Raw genomic sequence first — 27,399 nt, 5'->3', positions numbered from 1 at the left:
GGCAAAGCAGCAGCTTCTGAACGAAGGAACAAGGATCTCGAATCCTTCCGATATCTAAAAATACGTTTTTCTACCTATTTTCAGATATTGTGCTAAGCTAACAGTTGCTGTTGCTAGCTTCCTTGTTAGCACTGCACTTAACTTTTTTCATCCGTTTTCTAAAAATACGAAGAGAATTCAATTTCCCTACACTATATAACTGAACTATCACCGTTGTTATGTCGTAGATGACCTAGAAAATGTTCCTTTTTTTAAATGTGTTTAATATTGGAAAGGAATAAGGTGAAACTTGACCTACACGTGTACGCTTTCTCCACCCTCCACTTACCTCCAACCTCTTTTTCTCCTTTTGAAATAGAAAACGTCTTGCATGATATCTCAGCAGCACTCGTCTCTCACTCATGTCAAACAATATGAAAAAACAAACAATACGAGTGTTTAGTTGAAGGATGTGTTGTTCGAGCAACTATTCGATGACAGCATTTATCCCCCAAATCCGAAACATTTGTTCTGCACCCTAGAAAGCTTAGCTCCAACATAGCCTGCAAACAAACCAAACAAACAGTCAAAGCTCTGTTTTTTTGGTTTCAAGCTCCAGCAAATCAAGCACGGGCGCATCTCCGCTAATACGCTGTGACACAAATTGTGCAGGCAAGTAATTATTCATGTTATTTTGCATCCCTTCAATTATTTAAACAAAACATTTGTTCCAATAAGGCCGGACGCTGGGACGCGAGCAGGTCAGACGGTCGAGACTGGAGCTGAGGGTGAACCCGCAGTGCAGTTCATCACTGCAGTTACTTTGTTTACAGCACATGAGGATAAACCTGAGGCTCTGCACTCTGCAGCTGCTCCACATCGCCGGGGTGGAGTGTTCAATTACTACGCTGGAGTCCAGTCTAAACACACAGACACGCTTGCTGACTCAATTTCACCTCAAAAAATTAAAAATGGAATGATGATAAATGTTGACCTGAAGTTTTCATTCTTCCAAGAACTAAGCAAATCTAATGAAATGCACTCTAATAACACTAGACTGTCTGAAATATATTATTTTGTGATTTTAAGAGAATTGGTCAACTATAAGTAGCAATCAGACCCCAAAATGATAAACTTTTAAGCTCAAATATTTGATACAGTACAAAAATACAAGGTACTGATGGCTTTAGATCTATTTTTTTTCTTCCTGTTTTTGGTATCCCACTTAACAAGGAGCTGCTAGCCAGACACTTAATACTCTTAAACTGGAAACAAGACTTGCAGCCAAATTATGATTGGTGGAGCAAGGAGGATCTGCACAGTGTAAAAGCTTGAAAATTTGGCGTTCTGTAAAAGTCCTTAGAGCTCTTAACATTCACCAGATCATTGGCACCCATCTAAGATCAGGGTTAAGTGTAGGGTTTGGTGATATCTGCCTGCTTTTCTAATATTTTCACCTTTCTTGAAGAACCAAATAGAAAATCTTTTTAGGGGAAGTCAGCAATGCCACAATATATTTAGCCTTAGTGAAAACAAAACTTAACCCTAACCCTAGATGGGTCATCGGTGGATGTTAAGAGGTTAGGAAACTTTATAAAATGGGGAACATTTTTATTAGCTTCAGAGAAGAAAGCATTTTTATCAACACGATTATGATAATTGATGCACTTTCATCAGTTGTGATTAAAAATAAATATCCATTAAAGCTTTTATTGAACGCAGAGTGGCCTCTTTTGTTTAAGTTCGGTGTTTTGTGGACCTATCCATCCACCCCGCATTTTTCTTCATGTGAACTGTGCGGCTCTAACAATATCACCTCGCTTTCTAATTTCCATCTATAATAATAACTCCAGACTCTGAGTTTTTTTCCCTCTTTAATGTAAACAGATTTCACGGGAGAGCAGTCTCTCGCTGCCCTGCTCTCTATGTGGCACACAGCCTCCAGTCCATTGGTTCCCACTGAAGTTGTTAATCAAGTAACACACAAACATATGGTTAAAAAAAGAAACGCTGAGTAATTTCCCCAACCGGCACGGCGCTGTAAACATTCTGCAAACATTACAGAGACTGGATTGAAGGCCAGTTTTGTTTGGGACTTCTTTCAGCTGAGGATTTATATACAGTTGGTGAAGACAGAGGGTACTCCTTTTGTTGCTTTTGAAGTGAGTCCATGCTAGAAGAAGTTTGGGAACCACCTCAATGCACTGACTTGGCAAGTCCAGTTTTGAAGCCCAGACTTGTGCACAGGGTGGATCTGAACTGAGGACACACTCATAATGTGTCTAGTTGTCAATGCATAACAGTCATGACAAAGATTTGATTGAACCACCAACCTTCTAATTAGTAGATGATCTGCTCTACCTCCTGAGCTACATCCACCCCAACCAAACCTTATTTTACAGCTACGTCAATGATATGCAGTCTGTACTTCAAATATGGGTTTATCAGGCTTTGGATGTGTGGACAGTGACTGTTTGCACAATTGCTTTATTGATAAGTTTGGTATTTTCTGCAATTTGAAGAAGAAAAAAATCTAAAATAAAAATGGAACACATTACTAGAGTTTTGCATTAAATTGGAACTATTAGGCTCATTTTCAGCTCTGTGTGTTTTATTCTTGGATTCTGCTAGAGTAGCTTTGCATCATTAGTTAAGCCTTATTAATTTTATACTTGGCCTTGAAGAAGCCCCTCAGTTTTGTTTCTAACAAGCCCTGTTAATACATCACCCCCTCCTCTTAATCCAGCTTTCTCCTGACTGGCTGTTCAGACACCACGATGAACAACAGGTGGGCGGAGCTTCAGCGCTCACAGCCAGAGCTGTGTCCACATTAAGCGTAGTATCACACACATCACTGACATCACACAGACCGAAGAGTAAAAAAAAAGGAGTCTGGGTAGTACTCGCTAATATTCAGATCTCATATATATTAGCATCCACTGCTGTAGCAGCACTACAGTTTTTAACTTGTGCTGTGATAATAACACTTAACAAACAATTTTACTAAGAGTGGAGGGTCAATGCAGTCCACAGCTTCAAAGAAAAGATGTTGTTCGGGGGGGGGGGATTGAGGTTGCTATAACAACATCAGCATCCGTATCTTTAACCAGCAGTGCCCCTACATTCAGTGCATCCACGATCATCACAGCACCTGAATTACAGTGGTGGTCATCTCCAGTTAGCAAAGCCTTCAGTGGATATAACAGCTCCCCCACCCTTAACCTTCTGTTACCAAGAGAAGGAGACATCTGAGCATCCAAGCTATTTACCCAATGAGTGTAATTACCATTGGCTACTCGCACGAGGCCCGCTAACTGATGTGATAACCTTTATACTTTCATCTTCCTTTAGTTCCGTTTTAATTGCTCAAACTCTCTTTGAAACCTAGCTGTGCCTTCTAATAAAGAAGAAAGCAGGCCCAGCTGCGAATTGCTGTTTGTTGTGTTGGAGCTGGTAGCGAAGCAAGCCTGGTGGTATTGTTGTGTTTGTGTGCGTGCATGCTGGGTGTGTGCGTGTAGGGGTGGGGGGCAGCGAGGCATGCCTTTTGAACAGCAGGTGGTAATTGAAACAAAACAAGGGCTGATTAGGGAAGCGTCTGGCAACTCATGATCCAAACAGTGAGCCGCCGAGGAGCCCAAACACAAGAGCCCTGGAATAAAGTGGTCATCATCTAATTAACAGAACACATTTTAATTACCGAGTAAACCAAGCAGTGCAGTGTGTCAATTTAACTGATGTGGTAAGTGCCAGTTTACAATATCAGAAACAGACAAATAATTGGAATCTAATTACAAGCAGGTCTATTGCACACCAGCGCCTGCAGCCCATCTTAATAAACAAATTTTTTACATCAAACCATGAATAACAAACACTGCAGGACTGCTAATTGCCTCACTGCAATGTTGGGAGTGTGCCAGCTTTGACTATTTGAGGCAGTGCCGTGCTGTAATTAGAATAAAGTGAACAGCAGCCATCCGCGTTTGTTTTTTCGCAATCTAACCGGGCTAAACAATGTGACTGATCTGTCTTCTGTCTGTAGGGCAGGATAGAGCAACAGAGCATGTCTGTGGGGTTAAATAGCATCATTTGTGACTAATGAGAGAAATTAACAGTAATCTGTTAATGAAGTTTGAGTCATTTTCTGACTTACCTCACTTGGGATCGAGATAGTTTTTTGCCCAAGTTTTGATAGAAACCTCCCAAGGAGCAGAACAAAGAGATGGAAGATGATGGTGAAGATGGTGAAGATGGTTAGGGTTTAAGCGGGTCAACAAAAGGAGATTCAAGTATTATATTTGAATTTAGTTAATAGTTTTTAGTTATTAATTTGTCAAACAAAGTTTCAGCTGTTCATGTTTCTCTAGCACCACTTCACACATATTTGAGCTTTTTAAGCAGCGCCATCCAGTCTTGATTAGTCCCGGGTGTGTGACAATCGTGTTTCTACAATCCAGCTACGTCACTTCAAACATCTTAACAAAATCTGCTGCTACAGTCCACCTGTTCTAATAACGCCAGGCCCGACATCCTTTCTGCAAATTTTCTGAATCATTTTCAGTGTCTCGTTGCCGTGAGCGCGCGCGCGCGCACACACACACACACACACGCAAGTGTGCACAAAACAAACTCATAACTTCGTGCAGCAGCCACCAAAAGGAAAAGCCACGTTCCATCACCCCTGCGCTGAAGATATGAATGTGCAGTTCAGAGGTTTCACACTTAACCAATTTATTACCAGTGAAAGGAAATGTTTAACGGTGGTGAAAATGCAATCTGAAATTTTCTAGAACATGACACATGGCTCTGCTCTCCACACAATACCGCACTGTGGTATCAATATATGTGAATCTGTTCCTGCTATTAGTTGGTATTGGATCAAAAACAAATTTTGTGGTATTGCCCAACCCTGCCTGGAGACACATATTGCCTGCTGACTTGAGATTCATCACAAGTGTTTTTTTCCACATTCAAATGGAAGCTGAAAGCACTCCTGTCCTGACGGTTTCACAGCTAATCACTGTGCGTGTTTATATCCAGCGTGTAGTCACATCTTCTGCATTTTTCTAATGTTTATTACGACTTTTTTCTGGTCTTTTAATACGAAGCACATTGTGTTTGTGTCGTTAAATTTCCATTCCTATCCCTGTTGTTGGGTAAATAAAACCACAAATGATCTCCAGGGCTTTGAGTGACTGAGACAACACTGTGCTCATAGGCTCATTTTACGGCTTCAAACGTGAACGCTGGGCCGGTGGTCTACCAGCGGCCTACAGAGAAATTCAGATTTATGGGTGTGACAGTGCAGTATATCTCACCCCGTGTTTCATCAGACTTTATGGACTATAATTATATCATATGTTAATGCCCCTCTATAAGTTAAGTGGGTTTTTTTTAAACACAAATACTTTTGATACCTTTGTGATCACTTTATGTTATCTGAACGCTTGCAATGAGCGTGAGGGGAAACAACACAGACGCGTTTGGGTGAAATACAACCTGCAGAAACGTTGCTTGTGATTTTATATCATTTCCATTAAATCTTGTCTTTCAAAGGCCTTAATTAATAATGCACTTGACGTTTATGATTTCCAGCAATAAGCTAAGCAAGAAACGATTTATGTCACCTAAAGCTTTTTAACAAATCAATGCAACTATTTGTAATTGCTTGTTTCACAAGATTAAAAGTGCTTAGACTTGATCTCTGTCCCCTGTTTAGTGGCCAACATGCCCCGCAACCTCTGTCGTAAAAACACCAGGACCAGGAGTCTTGGTCATCAGCATTAGCTCCTGTCACCAAATCCATATCGCTATTATTTCTGGGATTTTTTAATGCGGTTGCAATTTATAGCTTATCAAATGCAGTTACCTAAATTGCTGTTGGGAAAAAGACAGTTTAACTGTCTCTTTTTAATTACGAGATAATTTAATGTTTTAGGCTGGGATGAGAGTCCTGCAGCAGACGACACAAACAGGGTCTGTGTGGGACTGTCCTGCAGGCCGAAGTAATGAGGAAAGAGGTACTGAGGGCGACAAAAACTGCAGTGGGGAAATATTTCATGAATGTGTGTCGGTAAAAAAAAAACTCTCATTTGATGCAGTGGCTCACGTTGTTGTGCGAAAATCAGTCTCGAGCGAGCTCGCGATGCTGGATTCTGCATTTTAGCTCCTGTGAGTTTAACTGCATGCGTTGCAGTAAAAAAAATAAAAGCCCTCACTCGGACAGACACAACGAGAGACTTGGAAGAAACGGTCGGAACAACCAGCATTTTATTGCATGTTTAGAATGCTCATGTCAGTCATCGCCACCGACTACAACAGAGTGGTCTGCATCAGACAGACGAGGAATGATGAGGAGGTTACAGACTGATGGAAGTGATGAGCAATAATATTTCTCTTCAAAAAAACAAAACAGGAAAAAGAAAACTACAGAGTACATCTTCAAAGAAAAGGAGCGAGAGAAAAAAACCCCCAAGAAAGATAAAGAAAAAGAGAAGATGCCGCAGGATGAGAGCACCGTGACAGCTCCTGGGCTGCGCACCCCCCTCCCCCCCTCCATCTGGAAAGAAACAAAGTGTGATGCGAGAGTGGGAGAAAGAGACGGGTTGGGGTGGGGGGGACGGAATGACAGCGGGCTGGATGGTTGGTGATGGATGAAACAATGGCATTTTAGCTCGGGTGCCAGTGTGTGTGAGTGTGTGTGATATACTTTGGCTGTGTGTGTGTGTGTGTGTGAGTGGGGGGGAGGTCTGATGCCACGCAGCTGGATTTTGCAGGGTCCGAGTCTTCAGCAGCATCTGACCTTTGACCTGCCTGCTGTGCTTGGTTCAACTCATTTACAATGACCACTTGAGATAAAAAATATAAATATCTTGATGCTAACCAAAGAGTGTGTGTGTGTTTAACCTACATGACATGAAAGGACATCTTTTAATGAGCGAGTGAAATGAATCTCCAAAAAAAAAAAGAAAAAGAAAAAAAAGACAGCATTTAACAATATTCTTTACATCTTGGCACTGCATATTTTTCTTTTTTTCCTATTCATTTCATATAAAATATCATTAAATTGATACACCCTTATATTACTACTGACCACTTAAACCACCCCTCCCACCCTCCCCCCTAAAATCTCCGTGACCCTGGGATTAGTCATGCAAGATATCTCCGTCTCGTAGAGGAAATATACCAGTCCTGCCCAGTGTCGGGTTTTTTCCCCATTTTACTCGAGCAGGTATTTCTTTAGCGCGCAGCCTCGCGAGGCAGCGGCTGGACCGTCAAAGGGAAGTATCAAAAAACAGCTTAACACAAAGAGGGAAAAAAGAATCTGTACAAAATGCTTAGGTCAGTGATAACAGAGAAAAAGTCTGTTTTCTATATTACAGTTTGTAATCCAAAATCTGAGATTATCCCCCGTGCCCCAGCCTGGCCATGCCCAGCTCACCCAGACGTCTGCATGGATTGTGTGACTCCTTTTTTTTGTCTTTTTTTTTCCTTTTTTGTTTTTTTTAAAGCAAGGATTACTAAGTAAAATACATTTGCAGCACAGTTTGCTATTCCAATACATACAGCAGTTTTTTTTCTCATAGCTATTTCATAGTTAATACAAAGCGATAAAGCAAACATAACACAAATGTATTTTTGATCTTAAAAAAAGGTGTGTTGGGGCGGGGGGGCAAAGGCTATACCGACATGTATGTACAACCTAATGTTGGAACGCCCTTAAAACAACCCATCAGTACATCAGAGAACAAACTTTGACAGGATGAACGGTGCCACACACACACTCACACACACACACACACACACACTCACACACAGCCGAGTGACATTTCCATGAACAAAAGGCCTGAGGTTTGGATTGGTTTGGCTTTAAAAAAAAAAAGAAAAAAAAAGGATGAAACCTTTAAGATAAACAAGCTCTAATTTCATTTTCTATTTTTTTGTCATTTTCTCTCTACAGTATCAGACTACACATGCAAGACACACAACTAAGTGCAACTGAGTGAAATGTTTATTTTTTCTCATTTAATTGAATCATTCCCTATAGGTTTGAACTGAGGTATGCATCCTAACGGTTTTCTCATGCTGTTATCTTTAGTAATGTCAAGCTACACATGCTGAGAATGATCTAACCGACCGGCACTTTTCCCTCCTTTCTGAATACCAAACAAACCAGCCGGTTGACTGGGGGGTGGGGGGTTGTGGATGAGCTCGGCCCCTGTTCTCACGGTCCTGAGCCTGGATGTAACTGACCCATCCCACAGCTGCCTGGATATTAAATACATTTTCTGGAAGCCACAGATTGCCCTTTTTCCTTTTTAGCTAATGAGCGGTGAAGTTAGAGGAAAAAAAATTATAATAACAATAACAATAACTGCCATAAAGTACCTTGTACCCAGCTTATTAGTTGACAGGAGTGTTTTTTAATATAAAAAGTAATAAGTTGACAGAAACTAAACACAATCATGAAGTCTTGCCAATCTCAACAAAAATCCCTAAAAAAAAAAAAAAAGTGGCATACAATCATTTTAAATGATACACACAGGTAAAGGAATAAAAGAAGAGAAACACTGAATCATTTGTGTGGTCCAGTTGAAGCACAGAATCCATTTCACATTGTTCTCTGCAAAGCTTTTCCCATTTAACCGGTATATGTTTTATCTACATACGCTCTAATGTTGCATGTGTCATCTGCTCCCTTTTCCCAGCTCACTGGCCCAAAGATAAGAAGTTTCCCTAGTTTGGTCATCGTGTAGTCAGACTGTCGGTGCCTCCCGTTCAGATTTGGTCACTGCAAAACCTCGATGCAGCTCCACCCCTTTGGTTTTTTTGTTTGTTTGCTGTTTTTTTTAATAACAATGAATGAAAACACCAGTGCGAGGAGCGTTTTTTTTCCTCCCCCCCCTTCGATTCAATCTGCCGCCGGCTACACCGCCGCTACCGAAAGAACGGAGGAGAGATATTTGGCCTGATCTGCTATTGCATGGAAAACACATCACTGACTTTGTAGTTTATCTTTGGTAGGCACAGAATGATATTAATACAAATCAACAACAACATTAACAAAAGTAAAAAGCCAAATAAACATCAAATAATACCAAAACTAATAATAAATAAAAAGATTAAAAGTGGTTGATTGCAGTCTTGAAATTCAGCATGTCTAAAATGTAACTTCTCAGCAAAGCTGGAAGTTTTTCCCGTGGATTCCCAACAGACTTTTGTTGGGCGACACCGAACGTCGAAGCATCCACCTTCGCATAAAATGGTATGTGCTGTATGTTTGGGCCCTTTTACGATGACTGTCAAATGCTGGAATGTGCAACGCTTATTGCAGGTCTTGGGGATTTGTTCCCTTAATGAAAGAAAATGAGCCGTTCGTCCGGTGTGCAATTATTAACACTCGAAACTTAAAACTAGTCATGCGCGTGATACAAATAAAACTACAGGGAATGCACGTTTATCTCCGAGCCCTGAATGAAATTACAGCTTGGAAAAAAAGGGGGGAAAAGCAGACACGTTTGATTAACAATGACAGTTGTGTTCAGGAATCACAATTAGTTGGTCTAAATCATTATCTCGCTGGTGCACACCTGACATTTTCATTTTGCTTTAAAAAACCCGGAGCTTGTAAGTGATCAGAAATTCTGTTGCAGCTCAGCATGCTCGGCCGTGAGGGGCTGTTTTAAAGTATAATTTCATAAGGATAAATCATAACCTGCATGATTTCTCTGTCATTCATTCGCATCTTAAATTAAACTTCATTGATGCGTGGAGAGAGCCTTCATTATGAGTAGTGCATTGCCAATGGACTTCATGAGCAGGAGGGGGGTCTGGTTGGGGTGGGGTGGAGTGGGGGGCGGGCTACACATCAGAGTGGTGGTTTTTTTTGTGTGTGGCAAGATTGAGGAATAAATGACAGAAAAATACTAGTTGGTATGCGACATTCTGCTTCATGTGAGTGTGTTTAAAGAAATGATAAACATTCATCATTAAGTGCTGACCACACAGAATCTCCACAGCATGGGCATGAGGTCTGATCAGTTCAAAGAAACAATAACAAAAACAAAAAGACATCTAGAACAGCACTGAATGATGGAGAAGACACATTATGTTATATTTCATAACTTTTTAAACCCCCCCTCCCCTCCCCAAAAAAACACAAACCAAAAGCACAAAAACAACCCTCCCGCCGTAGAAGGGATTAAACCAATGAGAAGTGTTGAAGGCAGTGACAATGAACAGAAATCCGCACTCGCGCTCTCTCTCGCACGTACACACATACACACGGTGTAAATTAAACGTCAGTCATTCTCCCTCTCTCTCTTTTCAGTTTCTGGTCAGATGTGTGTCTGAGAGAGGGAATTGGGGGGGGGGGGGGAGACAAACACCTCCCCCCTCCTCTTCTGCAGTCCGTCTGCAGTCCTGGCTGCGTGGCAAGGGTTATCCCATAGCACGGACACGTCGCACCCCCCCCTCCCGTACCAAAAAAAAAAAAAATACAGTCTGTCCGACAGATGAGTAGAAACAAAGTTTATTTTCACGTTTTAAGCGCTACTTAAATCAAAAGTAGAAAGGAATCAGAGGGAAAAAAGAGCCCTCATGTGGGGGCAGCATCTGTGTTTTCTCATGTGTGTTCTTGCTATGTATTTTAATGGCACTAAAAAAAAGTCAACTTGGAGACATTTGCGAGCTGTCATCAGTGGCTGAGACTGCAGTTCAGTGTTTGTTATCTGCAGAGCGTTTCTGTCTCCCGAATGACCCGGACTGCCTCGGCCTCTGAGGCTGGGGAGGGAGGTGGGCGGCGCTAGCCTTACAGCATGTCGTCGTGGCCCTGCTCGTCATCGTAATCTCTGTGGTGATCGAAATCCGGACTGTGATTGGCAGTCGTTACCAGGGAGAGGGGCCCGTCGTGGTCTTCGGGGTCCAGTGGTTCCTCCTTAACGCTGATGTGATGCCTGGAGGAGAAGGAGAAGAGGAGAAAAACTTACAGTCCGCTATCCTTAACTTTCCTCCGTATTCTTTTCCAACCTTTCACACAATCGGGCCCAGGGTGATACGAGCTGTGCCGATTCTGTTTAGAAAGGAAGAGGCAGGGGAACAAAAACAAATGTCTGGCTTCAGCGAGGCTGTGAGTGGGAGCCTCACTGGCACTGTTGATAATTTCAGCTTTCTTTTGAGGTATTCCAATCCCGGCAAAGCTGCAGGCTTTTTATTTTCATGGCAACCGACAACAGGGTATTCACTTAGAATTGATAAATGAGGAAGATTAACAACGTGAGACGAGCAGAGGAGAGAATGGACTCTGCGGAGCGAGTGAGGCTGCCGTTGTCAGCCTCCTGGTGGCGGAGGATCAGCGGCGCGCTGTGTGTTCCTCTTCCTGCTCGTTAACATGCACAACCTGCGAGGCGGGTCTCCAGAGGACGACCCCGAGCCGGCTTCTATCATTAATCAACTTCAAGCAAACACAGCGACCAGACACCACCATACATGTTTTAAACTCCAGAATTAATGCATATTTTCAAGCAAGTGTCAATAAGGGAAGAAAAGCGCTGGCAGGAAAGGCGTGCGGGGAGAGCGGCACCGGCGCACTCGGCACAACACCGTGATAAGAAACAGAGCCCTTATGAGAATAATAACGCTGTCACTTGTAAACAAGGCAAAAACATGAGCGCCCGCCCCTCCAGCTCACAGCCTGGGCAAAAGAGCCACTAAAGAGATGAGATCTGCCAAATTTCTCATTACAGAAACAGAGCAGGAAGAAAGCACAGGGGGAGAGGAGGCCTGGCTGTGGCAGAGAGAGAGGGAAAAAAAAACATTATGAGCAGCTGCAGGGGACTTGCCGCTCTAACCTGCGGTGCCAGGCTGCTGTAGCGGAGGTAGAGCGATGTCAGGATGAGGCGCCGGGCTCATTTACTACAACAACAAGGGACAACTGGCACATTCTTCATCACCACGGCCCACATTTGATTTATTCACACCAGGACGTCTTGTGTGATTTGCAGCTATTGTGATGGAAGCACTCGTATGCTAATGAGCTGACATATTTTGGTGTAAATTATAAAAAAGGGGGGAAAAGTAAAGTCAGCTTTTCTATCATTTTCACATCAAAGTAACTCCACAAGTGCTGTTGCCTCAGGTCTGACTCTGTGGCTGCGGGGCAGACATGAAATTGTTATTATTATGCCATTGAACTGCATGCTGATTCCACACTTTGCTTATAATTAGCCTTCTCTGGATGCCTGACTCTCATCTGGCTGTTTAAGAGAAGTGCTCTGGTTTCTTCACTGTGGTAAAAAAGCTGTGTCCTGTCAACCAGCAGCTCCCTGGCACATGTGGACAGCACATGTTACTACACAGCGGTGATGGACTCGCATTCGGACAGGGTAAGTCAGAGCAGTATAGAAAACCAGGGACTGAATTAACCGCAGCATTAAATGCTCCATCCACAGACATAAAGAGACATAAAGAGACGTAAAGAGACGTAAAGAGCCAGGTGTGTTTTGTTAATAAGAGAATAAAGTTCTTTAAAAGCAAAAGAACACAGTTTTAACTCGTTTTGTACTTGCACAAAGCTTATAGACATAATTACGAAGAAGGAGTCGTGAGCTTTGTCAGCCTAAAGATAGAAGCAGAGGGGTAGAGGGAGAGCAGGCTGCCTTTAGGCCAGCACACCCATCCTGTCTCTGCCTTTCCTGTTCCAGAGCCATGCTCAGAGCTATGTTCACAGTGATTAAGGATGGCACTTTCCTCCATTTGGCCAGGAGCTTATTACTGCACCTTTTTTTTGTTTTTAGGCAGAATTTCCCCCAAGCTCAGACATTTCAGGAGGCCATCCCTGAGTCTACCCCTGCTGCACATCGGTGGTCTGCCCCCACATCTGGAAACGATGCAGCGTGTGCTGTATTATTTTAGGCTTCAAACAACTTAGCAGACACTCCCATACAACAAGTGAACGGGGAGCTGCGGTTTCCAGGCCGACCACAACTTTCCTACATGAGAATCTTGGATGATGTCCTCCAGACTAATTATGCTTTTTGTGTTGTTTTTCTTTCAGAGGCGTTTCTAGATGTGTTGCGGCTCATGTTGCACTGTCGGAGCCAGCAGCTGTGTCACTCTGCATGCTGGCATTTTGTAAATATTTTAACAAAGTGAAAGGGCCGATGATGGCGGGGCTCAGACAGACAGCAGGACGCATAAAGGAGAGTTCATAAACTCGCTGTTAAAATAACAGAGGGGCTCCGGTCTTCTCTTCCCGGCCGCTCTGGTGATGGAAGCTTTGAAAAGGTGGAGTTTCCTTTTCGGCAGGGAGGCCTGCCACAGCACTGGCCGTGACCCCACACGCCACCCCAATATCCCCCTCTCCACTTTATTTATTGTACCTCTGGCGATCCCTTCTGTTTGATCTATTGCCATGCATTAGGTCACTTTAGAGCCTTTTGGGTGGGCACTGGCACTACTTTTTGTCTATTTGAAGAGTTTTGGTCTCAGTGGAATAAGCAGCTCAAAAAAATTTTCCTCTCTCTTCACTTTTCTTACACAGACTGCGGTGAAGATAGAAAGCGCGTGTGCCACTCACATAGCTGGCAGGGGCGAGCGTCCCGGGCTGCTGTCACTGCCGTTGCTGTTTCCATGGTCCATTGCTCCATTCATCTCCTCACGGATGGCGTTGGCCAGGGAATTGAGGGTGGGACTTCCAATGGAAGCAGTAGTGTATAGAGGTATGTTGTTTTCTGCCATTGAAGCCTGAAAAGCAAAGCCCGAAGCATTAAATGTGAAACGGAAGCCAGTCGTCAGCACTTTCTCAGTTTCCCATCACTCTTTTATGCGAGTACATCATCCTAAAGACAAAGACTACGTGCATGTGACACAGTGAAACGCTTATTCCTTCCTGCCTTTCAAAGTTCTGAGCGAGGCAGCTTGAGATGAAGTCACTTCTTTTTTACCTGGAAGGCAGCAGAGAGGGTCGGACCATAGCCCAAGCTGGTCTGAATGTTCTTCACTAAGGCTGGACTTCTGCAAACAGAAAAATTCAATTACAACCACAGACTCGTGTCTCAGCTAGCATGCATTCCTCAGATACAGTATCTTATTTCATAAAAAGAAATCAATGCACTTTGTATAAGAACTTAACAAATTTACTGCTGTAGTAATGTGGATATTAAGGCTACAGTTCTAAGACGTTCAATCACTTGACAATACCACACAACTATCTCTAACACTTTGCATGTCATGGGAAGGAAGAACAGATTGATGGAGGCAGATCTTGTGGAAGCATGATGGATGACGAGCTTAACACAAAAAGCATGATGGCAACACTGAGGGGAGGTGGGGGGAGGGGGAGGGATGGAGGCATGCAAGTGGGGCGGGGACCACTGGAGTTTGCAGGGCAGGCGGAAGTGCTTACTGTACGAGCAGCTCGTCAAAGTTCTCATCAACGGCGTATTTCCGAGGGCGGCCTCGCTGTATGTGGCGACCGCGCTTAAACTCCTCATCATCAACAGTCCAAAAGGACCCAAACTCATCCTCTACTCTCACAAAGCACTTATGCAGGGAGAGGTTGGTGCGAATGGCACCCTGGGAAAGCAAACCAGCGGGAGGAGGGAGGCGACAGCCAGATGCAGATGCAGTGATCGACAGGAAAGACAGCGGACGGACAGACACACAGACACAGGGAGGAGGGGAGAGGGTGAGGATCAAAATGAAAATAAGCCATTGTGGGTTATGAGGCATCACCAAAAGGCTTCTAAAAGCATGAAGGGGAGGCACGCCAAAGCAAGCAGGGACTTTGGATGGTATGGCACACAGACAATGGAGATGGAGCAGCAGCAGCAGCAGCAGACTCTTCCCATCAGTCAGCGCTGAGACAGACGCTAGGCAGGGCTCAACAGGGCCAAACCTACCCACTGATCTTTTGAGGCCGTCTCTTTTGGAACTCTATTTCGTCCACTGTCCACACAGCCCCTTTTACGTTTTCTACCCGCACAAAACACTTGTGAAGACTAAGATTATGCCGGACTGCATTCTGCAGTTGATGTAAAAACAAAGAGAGAAAAAAAGGGTTTCTATCAGTACAGTAAACATGGCTGCATGGGAAGAAAAAATTCATTTCATAGTAGAAATATTGTGACAGGCTCTGGATGAAACTTGAATGAAACCAATAAATAAAGCAGAGGGTTACGGGCAGTAAATGGTCTGAAGTTTCAAATGACTTAAACAGCACATAAATATTTACTCATTTCCATGGCGATACTCTTAAGACATCCCCTTTTTTCCCTTATCTTTTTAAAGCTGCCTCTTCTGATCAATCAGAACAAATTACACCAACAAAATATAGAAACTGAACATTTTAATCACTACTTTGTTACTGATGAGAAAACGTTAGGCTCATTCTGCGTCGGCATTTCCCATTACAAAGTGAGAAAGAAAAAAAGGGCTTTTCGAACATAAATCGAGGGTTCAGTCCAAATTATTCAGAAAGTCGACCTTTTTACAGGAGCTATGCTGAGTGCATGTGTATGTTCTAAATGTGTGTGCGGAGAGGAATCCAGTGTTTATAACACCAATGTGCCCCTATGGAAAGGCTGTCAGTATGTGTGGAAGGTGATGGGGGACGGGAGTGCAGCAGCATGGTGGTGTGTGTGAGCTGCTCTGTGGCTCAGAAAAGGCTTTCATTGCTTCATCACTGCCTTTCTCATTCAAATCTCACGTTCTCTGTCTCCAGTCATTACTGTTCTGTTGTTTTGTGTGTGTCTGTGTGAACGTGTGCTTGCGGCCTGGTGGAAAACAGAGTGTTCCCTTCTGAAGTGAGTGTGAGGGGCTCAGCCAGGAGTCATTGGCAGAGCACTGCTATGTTAAACTAATGCCACCCACCATCAGAATATCCACACACATTACAGGGTGACTGTTTTGAAAATTTTTTTTTTAATTTTTTTACACAAATGCATATATTCCTCCCCTGGCCTGCTCTGTCTGGTTCACATGTTTGTTTAAAGGGTGGTTCATTTGAATCGAATAAGTAGGCTATTGTTATGTATTTGGATTAAGTTTTGTTTTTACATTTTATTATGCACGACTATCATTTAAGTCCACCTAACATCTACACAATGACTCTTTATTCTCCCGTGTTGGTTTAAAGACATTAGGAGGAATTAAAGAAAGAAAAAAAATTACCTTCCACGTTGCTGCGTTGCGCCTAAAATATGCAAACATTCGTGTGAACCAGTTGTAGATTTCGTTTAGTGTTAGCTGCTTTTCTGGAGATTCGAGGATTGCCTGGATGACAGAAACAAACATTTTCAGCTTTGCTCCCTTCACAATACATTTAATAATTCACAAAAGGCATGCAGGTTTGTGTGCGTTCTTCTGAAGAAACCCCCATAAAAAAACCAAACGAGAACCCGTCTATGTAAAGTGTTCCTAGAAGTGTAATGCACTTTTTATTCGAAACGGCAGATTTGAATATATTTTCTTTTGCGGGTGTAAATGAAGGGCAAGTGAAAACATTTCTCAGGCAGATTACAGGGCAGCAATTATGGACCGCTCAGATTAATTCCTGAGATCCCAGATTACTGCAGTCGAGCGATAATTGACTGGCCATCTTAAAACAGGTTCATCCCCACTGTTGTGTGAAATGAATTTGGTAATAATTACAGTCACTGAAATGCTTAATCAAACATTTTTGTCATGTTTTGAATCCTGAATGCATTCTTGCAGTCGTTTCGAGATGATTTATCTATTCTTCTGTCTAAATTGTGTTCACATGTAGCAAAACATGAACATTTTTTTCTTAACTGCTGAGTGTGTAGACAAAAGTTTCAGCCGGACGGAGGAGTTGAAAGTTTTTATTCACTAAATCACAAAGAAGAAATCAGTGAGAGTTCCTTACCTGTCTTATTAGTGAGGCATACGTGAATGGTGGTCTTACGTCTGTATTCATGTAAAACTCTTTGTTCTGACTGATATCTGTACACAGAGAGCAAACACAAGTGCAATTGTCAACATTCGTGTCCTATCAGCCGTCGATAACACAAGTTACAGCCTAACGTAACAAAACAAACACGTCAGTTATTTAGCAGAACAGATGACAGCTTCATGTATATATAGTACTATGTGTGAGCATTCTGCAGTACCTGGAGAGATGGGCATGTTGTACTTTTCTGAATATCGCCGTCGCATAGGGCCCATGCTGTGGAGGCTTGTGGCTGTGATGACAGAATGGGTCTGGGAGAGGGGTGTAAGCGGTGCTGTTGGTGTGGTGGGGGTCTGGGGAAGGCTCAGAGGAGGAGAGGCCTCTGGGGCTGACTTGGACAACGTGACGTTGGACACTAGGTTGAGCTAGAAGAACAGACAGACAGAGCTCAGTTAGTCTCCTAATTACCCCCGTGTCTTAGCCGCCTCATTGACTATGCATACCTCCTCTTTAATTGTAATTGGGCCCTGAGATGATCCATGAACGGTTGCTAAATGTTTGGAAAACAACCCTGGAGCCCCGCTCCTGCACCACCCCCACTCTTCAAACCTCTCCTCCCTCCCTCTCTTGCTGCCATGTCAGGCCTTCTCCCAGCTCTCTGTTTCATCGCCTTTGTTGGAGCTTTTGTCCCATTTGGACAAACACCCCCCTCCACTTCATCTACCCGCTGAGGGTCTCCAGCATGGTAACCCATGAGTTTTGAGTTGTGGAGGGAAGAAGGGCAGCCTGTACAGCTCTGAAAAATGACAGTGTGATTCTCACCTACTGCTGAGCAGCCCCGCTAATAAGGCAGCCAGAGGAAGAAGCCAATCTGGGCTAATTATAAGCTGAAATTGTATTGTGAAGACTCTAATTAGGAGCTGCTTATGGAGGTGATCTGATGATTAACTACTGTATCTGACTGACCTCCATTATGAGGGCCATGATGGCCAATGGTAAAGACGGACACATGGTATTTCACACATAGCCTTCTGTAGAGAATACTTGGTTTCATCACTGAGGTCTGTGTCTGTGGATGGGATGTGTGGGTTAGGGCGAAGGAGGTATTTAAGTAATAATGGCTACAAGGTAAACTAATTACAGCGAGTGCTCCAAAGGTATAGCAGGGCTTCCAGCAGCTGTGGCAGCTCCGAACCAACTGCCAAACCTCCATACTGGAGCAACAGTCAAGTGGAAAATTCTAGCCTGACCCCCTGCTCCAGCTATTAATTGGCAGGAAAACTAATGACACATATACATATTCCTGCAAAATTGTTCTAATTGCTAATTTGCCGAAGGAGGCCACTTTCCAAATTAAACATGACTTCAGACTGTGAGAAGAAGAAAAATGAAGAGAGAAAATGGAGAAAGAGAGCTAAAGAGCTGGAGAAAGGACAGTGGGGCTGGAAATATCTCATCTGTGACATCACATGTTGATTACGAGGGATCAAATGTGTGATTTCTGCTCGTAATGTTGACAAGGTGATGATGGTTTCTAACATCTGACTCTATGCAAACACGTAAATTCTGTTCAGCTGCCCAATTACCAATCACATTTTTAACTCTCTATCCCCAGAACTCGGCACTGTTCCTTTGATTTCATTTTAAATTACAACTTGTTTTACACACACACACACACACCCCTCTCATTATTAAGTTGCAAACTGCTCCAAACAAAACCAGTGACATTTGTGTAGTGCAAATCTCCTATTTTAACAGACTTGTGCCCACATCCTCACAATGTGTATTTATGTTTGCAAGGCTGAACTCTGCCTTTTTGGCAGAGTCTGCCCAAATAATTTGGATTTCTGGATGGATGCATGAATGTGGACTACATCCTCACCAACAGAAGCTGAAGACGTGTTATTCTAAATCATGAACAAAATAAATTACACTTGGGTTTGCGTGTTTCTGACACAATGCTATCAATAGAACGGGGCTGCGGTGTTGACTTCTCTTCCTGTGGATTAGCAGGCTTTGTTTCATGTTTCATCCATATTCCCTGGCCATAAACACAGAGAGGCTTCAACAATAGGCCAGACAGGCTGGTAATAGCCTTGCCTTTGTTTGCCTCACCATTTGGGCTCACTCCAGTGCCTAGACAAAATGAGACTTCAGACTGAAATTAATTAAATGGTAATTGGTGATCTAATTATACTGGCTTTGACTCGGCAAGCTGCTAAAGAAAATAAACAAAAAGTCCCTCCTTAATTATGTATGGCGTAAAAGGTCAGATTTCTGACAAGAATGCTTAGTGACACCGTGTGCAGACACCCACCCACACATGCAGAGGCAAATACAAACACACACACAGGCAGACACACGCATTGCTAATGTGGCACATTTTGTTTTGATCTTACCCCCACCCTCGTCCACCTCACAAGAATAAAATGAATCCCATTCATTTGTCGCTGCGAATGCACAGCATCAGTTTGTTTGTCTTTAATTATAACTAAATGTAAACCAGCGAGTTCATCTGAGCTACTTTGCTGTGACAGTAGGCTACTTACACATGCCATTTTTATATTCAACAGTCCAGAGCAGCAGAAAAGCAAAACTAGCAATTACTGGAAGCAGATACCGTTGTTTCTTCAGAGAAGCTCTGCTTCCACTCAGCTCTAAGAATGCTTTCATTCTGCGTCTTCTCTGTGGATGCATCTGATGCTGCAATCTACACTTAAAACCTCGGTGGAACCTTTGGCCCTGACCTGTGTAAGTCCGCCACTTGCCCAGCTAAAGTCACGTATATTTATCCAAGCTTTTCACAGCAGCTCACAGCGGGCGAAGTGGCATTGGAGCTGGGAGTCTATTTATTTGAATAAAAACCCAGCTCGCCCCCTCGAGAGTGTTAACGCTGAGCTCTGACACAGCCATTCTGCTGGGCCCCGGGGAGAGAGGAGAGGTAGCAAACTCGAGATGCTATCTGCAGACCCTACCACTTTTCATATACAAATGTCCCCATGTCAGAGGCCTCGTTTTCCACTCTAATCTACACAATCAGAGCGCGTGACACAGGCGCAGCTTTACAGACAGCTTATTGTCATTCAACATCTCTGCGCGCTTTATGTTGACGGGCTGCGCTTTGTAGAGCGCACACGCTGCCTCTGGATGTCAATAGCTACCTCGCTGACTGTAAATAAATGATCCAAGCTGTGAGGCTGCCGAGGGACGGCACTCCTGCATGTATATTGTGCATCTGTGTGCTCGTGTGTGCATGATTTCACACTCACGCCCTGCAGTAAAATGATCTTTGCTCATTGGGCTCTCTGAATTAACTGTCATACAGACTGAAATATGTTGCTGAGCCCCCCTCTTAAGCATGACAAAATAGAGACACTTAAATGCCATATGTTAAGCCTTTGCCCCTATAGGATAGGGATTAAGCACAAGGCTTTACGGCATAAAACACATTGAGAGTGATACAGAAGGTAAAATGTTGGGAATGTGCCAAGGAGATAAAAATAATGATCTGCAATTGCATTTACTCACATTTTCATTTTTCCCCCTTACAAATTTTTTAATAAATGGAATGAAATCATTTCTGTTGTATCTTTTTCATAGAAATATAAATATTTTAAAATTAGCTTTAAGTCAAATAAAATTAAACAGGGTCAAATGTGGAAGTAACTTTCAAGGTCTTTTAAAATAAAATTAAAGTTGAATCTAAAACTTCCTGATAAATAAGAGATGCTAGTGATTTGAGTCTTTTTGATCTCATGGACAGATTAGAGATTAGTAATTAGTATCATTATTTTAAGGCTAATTTATGTGAATACAGTCAGGGAAGAATTAGTTAGGAGGTTAAAATAAAAGTTGCTACTAACACATTTACTTTGAGGTGACATCAGCTAGCTTCCAGTTTATTGAAAAACAATAAATTATTATTATCTTTATATTTGTTCATGCTATCTTATTCTTGTTTTTTCTTCAAACACACATTGGCGTGACTCTATGATTCTCATAACATTTATATCCTCTGTCAAAAAAACACTAATTTTGCTGTTAAAGCACTAAGAATACATGCCACATCACATTCAGTTGATTAAATATAATATGTATTATTTTTTTCTATTTTTCTCTGCTTTCTCATCTTCTCTCTGTACCCAAGCAGCCACTTGTTCTTTGAAGCTGAGAAAAGGGGCCATTACAGAGTGTGCATCCAGTTCATCACAGACACCAAATTGAATCCTGGATGTCAGCAGATGTGCTCCAAACTATATTTACTGCCTGCCTCAAGAGAACAGCTGTTTTTATTTAGCAGATAAATAAGATGGAGGAAAGGATTAATGAATACATGTGTGCCAATTAAGACAAACAAAAGGATAGCGGGGGACAAGAGAGATATGTATGACGGGGTTGCTGCTCACCGGCTGTGGGGTGGCTTTGGGCTCCGTGGACTTGACATGAAGGTGCGTCATCATAGCCTGCAGACGCTCTTTGTCTTTTGCTAGCTGTAATGAGAAGAAAGGAGAGCGGTGAAGTTTTAATGAACATACACAATAAAAATCTATATTTTCCCATGTTTTAATTATATACATCCCTGTATAGTGAAGGCATCTTTTAGAGCGTGAACACCCTTATTCTTCTTCAGACCATTATTTAATTATTTATTTTTTTGTTTTTTGTTTTTGGAAGCTGTCAACAAGCCTGCACATCATACAGTCTAACTACACTCTCCAAGTCAAGGTTAAAATCCACTGCGAATCATCGCCAATAACAAGCTCAGGGCCTTTCTACCTGTCTGAAACTCTGCACTGTCTTAGCTGCCAGCCTAAATTATGGTGACAGGCTGCATGCAGAGGAAGTCTGTGTCTGATAAACCTTCACTCCATCTCTGGATAATACACCAGCTGAGCGGAAATAACAGGACATTGGCATGGTGCAACTAACATCGCACTGTTGGTTGTTGAAGTTAGCCTTTTGCAATTTAAAATAAACCACAACTGTTTGTCGTTAGTCATTTTGGTGGTATTATATTTGACTAATACGTGACCCAAAACTGCAAACAGCATGAATATCTTTGTATTTGCTACAGCAGAAAAACTTGTACAAAACATAGTTATTTTTTTCCTGAAACACTAATAAATATCTTTATTATACATTAGTTCAGTGGTCACCATTTAGTCAAACACTGTTACACACACACACACACACACACACACACACACACACACACACACACACACACACACACACACACACACACACACACACACACACACACACACACACACACACACACACACACACACGGCTCATTGGACACTCCAAGCCCCCTCAATACAATGACTGTAAACTGCGTCTTTTTCCCTGAGCACAGTCTTAATGCGCATGCATATTTTTTAAAGAACATTAAAGCCCGTTCATGAGCGACGCGGTATTAAAGATACTGATTACTGTATCAACAGTTTTCTGCACTGAGCTTCAATAACCTTTCTGTTCCACTCAACACTGAGCGCCTATCCACATTATGCTATGTTTTATTGTTGGTGCCAAACAGTTAAAAGTCATAAATAACTTTAAAACCCAGTAAAATTCAAAATGTAATTATCTTCTCTACTTAGCCCGGGGCCCTCCATATATCTTTTCCTGGCTGTCATGCATACATAACACATTTTTAATGACTGGTTAGTAGCAAATGTACAAAATTATTTAATCTGCTGCACCACTACCACCACCACCCCCATCCATCTATGAGTGACCCCATGGCTGATATCAGTCAGACAGGGAGGCGTTTGGACAGACACTGAGGAAGTGTCAGCAGAAGAAGACACATAAATATTTGGTTCAAAACATTCAGTGGGACAATACCTGCAGCTCCAGCTGTTGTACGACCTGCATTTGCACCCGACACTGGGCTGTGCTCCTGTCATCCAGGGCGTGCTCATTGTTAAGATGTCTGCAAAACAGAAAGAACAAAAAAATGAAAACACAGACACCAGAAAGAAGGTAAAGTCAGATTCACAGTCCTGCAGTGCGTGGTTTAATACTGCAATCTGATCACTGGGCAAAGCACAATGTATATAGACCATGTGATAACATTAAAAAAAATTACTCATAAAACTAACTGCGTACTGTAATGATTCCACCTGCAGAACAAAAAGAGTAGTTCTTTTAACATAGAAGAATGACTCTCAATATTTCATGACGGTCATGTCTCCTCTAACTACAGCTTACAGATAAGAGGGATGATTGAAGAATTTCAGGTTGGATTCCTTTGCTAAATTATGCACCAGTGCCCTAATGCCATTTCTTCTCACTGCAGCTTTCCCTTGCCTGGATGATTTTGTCCTTTTTGGTGTTTTGACTGTTAATTATACCATTAAAATTAAGAGAATTCAAAAAAAGAAAGAAGAAGAAAAAAACAGAGCCAGACCAAATGCAGAGGACAGGACAAGGAGATGGGATCTGTCACAAAGTTGAATTATGGATATAATTATGCGTGATTATTTTATACAGGGGAAGATGTTCTCTTTTCCTGTACGTTTATAACTAATCTAAATAAGTAGCTCGCCGGGTAGCAGACAGGGTTTTTTCCGTGATTTATATAAAATGGTGGAGATAAGGTTCATGAGTGAAGGAAATATGATTGGAGGAATTTTATCAGCTGCCGCATGAATTACTGTTTGAAAATGCTTATGCAGGGGCATTTCATTAATCATTTAATCATAATCCAAGCAGGATGTTTGAACTGATTTCACAAATACCCTTTCATTTCACTACTTCATTATGCTCGCTAATGGATCCAATATATTATATATATCATAAATTATATCACATTTTCAGTGACCATGTAGGTCACTGTCACCAGGCGTGTCTGCGTGTGCACAAAGTGGCGCCGGCAGATGGGAGAAAGGTGCGCCTGCCTTTTCATATGCACTTTTTCTGTCATTTACTGCAAATCAAAAATAGCCAGAATCAACCTGTGACGGCACAGCACGGTACGACAGCCCGGTAAATTGCAGTGATGCCCCTGCTTCGTGTATAGACAACACATTTGTGCATAAAACAGCACATTTACACTCACAAAACAGACATGTAAAAGGAAGGTAAAATTGATAGGGCCCTGCTTCTGTTCTGCCGTGGTGTTTTCAACCTTGAGGTGAATGATTTATATCTTCCCAGGCAACCCAGGCTCCTTCCACCACACTCACATCTTCCTATTGTGTTCTGATGATTTATTTTTGAAGAATGACTCCGATATATACATTTAGCACTTGAAGTTAATTATTGTGGCAAAAAAAAGAAAAAAAGAAAAAGAAATTAAAAAGCCATATTTTTAAAAAAGGGTAGGCAATAACACCCTTTTTCACAATTCAGGCCTCTCTGGGCTTTCCATTTGTTTGAGTCAAATAAATGCCAATTTAATTAAGTACGTCAGAAAATGAAACTGGTAAACGTTTCAGGACATCTTACTAAATTTCAAAGGAGAAAATAATAGGTAAAGACGTTTCAACTCCAATTTAACTGGCACAGGCTGAATTTTCAATGAAGACTGGCCTACGTGAGCAGCTTTGGAATTTCTGTGTTCATAGGAGACATGTGCCCTGCTTCTTTTCATCCTTTGTTACATTCCACTTTATTTCTTCTAATGACATGGAGAGTCACAGTGCATAATTAATAGGAAATGAAATATTCAAATGGCCCTAATGCAGCCTTGAGAGGAGTGTCTGGACACGGGAGCAGGGGATACGGGGGAATTGACATCGAGAGAGACTATGAACGTTGGCATGTGTCACTTTCTGGACTTCAAATGAAGCCGCTTTTAAAAAGCTCTCTGGCAGGATGACAGAGACTAATGTAAATTGCCACAATAAAACAAGTTAAATGGATATTCCCACAGTCGGTTTTATATATCAGTTAGTTTCCCTGATTTTATTTTTTATTTATTTATTTTTCGGTTACAGTTTCTAATTATATAGACTGGAGCCGCAGCTGAGGAAGGTTTATCTTCTCCACCGCTGGGTGGAATTTAATTTACAAGCACACATCTGTACAGTAACAATTACATTTAAAAAGCTTAGATTTTTTGATTTTTAAAAAAATAATAGCTTTACTACTTTTTATTTAGAGAAGGTATTTTACTCTATATTATATGTTTCATATGTTTGCAGAGCCCCCGCGACTCCGAAAAGGAGAAGCGGAAGCGAATGGATGGATGGATGTTTGCAGAGCTGCAAGGCCACATAACTTATAAAGCAGTCACTACATCGTGACGACGTGCAGGAGATTTTGAGGTCTGAGCAGACAGACAGTGCAGCACTAGAGGGCACTGGAGTGTTTCGCTGGCTCTGACCTCTGACTGGACACTGAAAAGAAGGGTCCTGACCCTTGTAAAAACATCAGGCTCTGCTTAAACCCCAACCCCACCCTTCTGCGTGCTGATCTCGAAAACAGGAACAGGGATTTGGGTGTTTTGTATTTATCGAGATAGTGCGTGTAGGTATGTAATGTTTTCTTTAAAAGATAAAATAAATACACAGAGTTTAAAACAACATTTCAGTCCCGTGTTAGTTGTTACTGTTGGCATGTGGAGCTGAAATCTGGTGGACGTTAGAGTCCTCCTCACCTTTCTTTCTCTCTGGTGCACAGTACACTGTGTTCTGCTGACTGCACACTCGCAGACAGACACACATCTCTCCTCACATATATTTTCAACCTACAGAGATGACTCCTTCTTCTCTAATGCCCGAAGTATTCTTTGTTTTTATTTTTGATTCCTCTCGGAGGCCTGCAGTATCAGTTGCTGGGTTTCATGTGGAAGTGCTTAAGGGTTTGAGAGTTAACACCTTGGTGAGCTGCTCACACTCTTGCCTGCTGTTAAACAAAGGCAGCTTTGTGGAGACTCTCCCCAAATGTTTTTTTAACGTGTTCCAAGCAGTTTGAGCAGGCAACTAAAGTAAACAAGATGTTGCCATGATAAAAACACTTGTAAAAACATAGCTGAGTGCACTTAGAGACTTTTTAAGGCAGAGCTCTACCGGGCGCACTGAATTTAATTCTCCTCTGTTCTATAAACAAAGGGTGAGGCAATGTCAGAATACAATAAATAGTGATGGATTTAAGCGGGCACTCCCAAAGCTGAAATATGCAAGTGCATGTGTGAAAGTGTGTGAAAGTGTGTGTGTAATACTTGGTTTAATAATTGCCTGTCCCAGGATGTTTTTCTAAATTGAACTAAAACTACATAACTGCCTCTTTTTAGACACACAGAAACTGTAACATACAATGTGGCGCGATGAGCCTTTCAAACGCACGCTAGCTCAAAGCGGATTCACGTAAACAATCAAAAGAGGATTCAAAATGTTGACAAAGAGAGTCAAAACTTTCAGCAGACCTGCGAGGCGGTCCTACGCAGCACCTTTCTCTCCTGCATCTCTCGGGAAAGTGTGTGTTCGCTGAGTGCTTGTTTTAGGATAATGGAATTGTGTCATATCTTGTTTAAAGTGCGACTAATCCAAGGTGACAGTGAGCCATTGATCTGCTGCCACAACGCAGATGTTTTCATCCCCTCTGTAACCATGGCACTGTTATGTGTTGGATTACCTAGAGCGCACTGCACACAGCGTTGATTAGTAAACCAGGGGTCTGACTCAAATCGGGCATCGGGGAGCAAAACAATTCCCGTGTCAGGCTGGACAGAGTCAAACCTGTCATAGAGCGCACATTAGAAAAATGCTAAACACTTAGCTGGGGCTCTTTAATTACTCTACACATGGTTAAATTTAACACGGAGGTGAGACTTGGGCTTTGTTGAACTAAACAACAATGTAAACCAAAAAGCCACAGAAGTAAAACAGGAGGCAGGAGAGAAAACAAACAGACTCCTAGGAGAAGGACAGAAAAAGCTGAGCAAGGCAGTCTAAGACATATACACCAATTCTCCTGTCCGGTGACAAGGGCAAACATGCAGAGCGCCCAAAGTGTGAGCTGCCACAGATAAACATCCTCCCGTTGTTTGTTTGGGAAAAATGGCCCCTGTCACCATGGGAACTGCGCTTATCACAGGAATTAGAGGCCCATGCCGTTCCCAGAAGGAGACCCCACGGTACCCTTGTCAAGAGAGGCCCAACCCAGACTCGAGAATAACAACCAGCTGCACCTGCAGTGCTTTTGAGTCGCTGGGGGTCAGGAAAAGAAAAGTGTAATCGACCCAACAAGAGGACAAACAAACTGTGATAGAAAAGCACCTCCGACTATGACTTTTACTTACTTGAGGAATGACTGGAAATCATCAAACACTGCCTCGCAACCGGGCCACTTGCAAACGCCATGGCCGTACAGAGGGTGACTGTGGGGGGAAGGCTCTTCTAGCGTGGATCTGGGAAAGAGATTCAGAGAAAACGTTTTTAGTAAAGACAGTCCTGCAGTCACGTAACTTAACGACAGGCCAAAGAACCCGTTTTCTCCATTTCAGACGAAGTCCGGTTACTGCTTTCTTGTTTGTACTGTATCTTGTTTCCGCATGAAAACGT

The 27,399-nt window shown here is 42.4% G+C and overlaps 1 protein-coding gene across 18 annotated transcripts in view; it reads right to left on the bottom strand.

Annotated features, from left to right (window-relative positions):
* Window positions 1-6,360: 6,360 nt before the first annotated feature.
* The window catches only part of foxp1b (forkhead box P1b), a 151,113-nt gene continuing 130,074 nt past the window's right edge, over window positions 6,361-27,399 (bottom strand). For 14 of the 18 annotated variants that reach the window (XM_085405693.1, XM_085405684.1, XM_085405692.1 and 11 more), the window contains 10 exons: window positions 27,138-27,245; window positions 22,736-22,823; window positions 21,292-21,375; window positions 17,106-17,310; window positions 16,862-16,938; window positions 16,147-16,248; window positions 14,381-14,550; window positions 13,920-13,989; window positions 13,553-13,719; window positions 6,361-10,931 (listed from right to left, as the gene is read on the bottom strand). In XM_085405693.1, the coding sequence (XP_085261819.1) occupies window positions 10,787-10,931; window positions 13,553-13,719; window positions 13,920-13,989; window positions 14,381-14,550; window positions 16,147-16,248; window positions 16,862-16,938; window positions 17,106-17,310; window positions 21,292-21,375; window positions 22,736-22,823; window positions 27,138-27,245 (1,216 nt within the window). In that variant the 3' untranslated portion in view covers window positions 6,361-10,786. Of the gene's footprint in view, window positions 10,932-13,552; window positions 13,720-13,919; window positions 13,990-14,380; window positions 14,551-14,876; window positions 14,999-16,146; window positions 16,249-16,861; window positions 16,939-17,105; window positions 17,311-21,291; window positions 21,376-22,735; window positions 22,824-27,137; window positions 27,246-27,399 lie in introns of those variants that run through there. The other 4 variants (XM_085405698.1, XM_085405695.1, XM_085405694.1 and 1 more) reach the window with 2 other exon arrangements.

This window comes from Rhamphochromis longiceps, linkage group LG5 (genome assembly GCF_057381845.1).
Source record: "Rhamphochromis longiceps isolate RC_006_pf linkage group LG5, R_longiceps_female_GT1.1, whole genome shotgun sequence".
NCBI lineage: Eukaryota > Metazoa > Chordata > Actinopteri > Cichliformes > Cichlidae > Rhamphochromis > Rhamphochromis longiceps.
The sequence above is the reverse complement of the archived record's forward strand: the minus strand, read 5'-3'. Positions and strand labels throughout refer to the sequence as shown.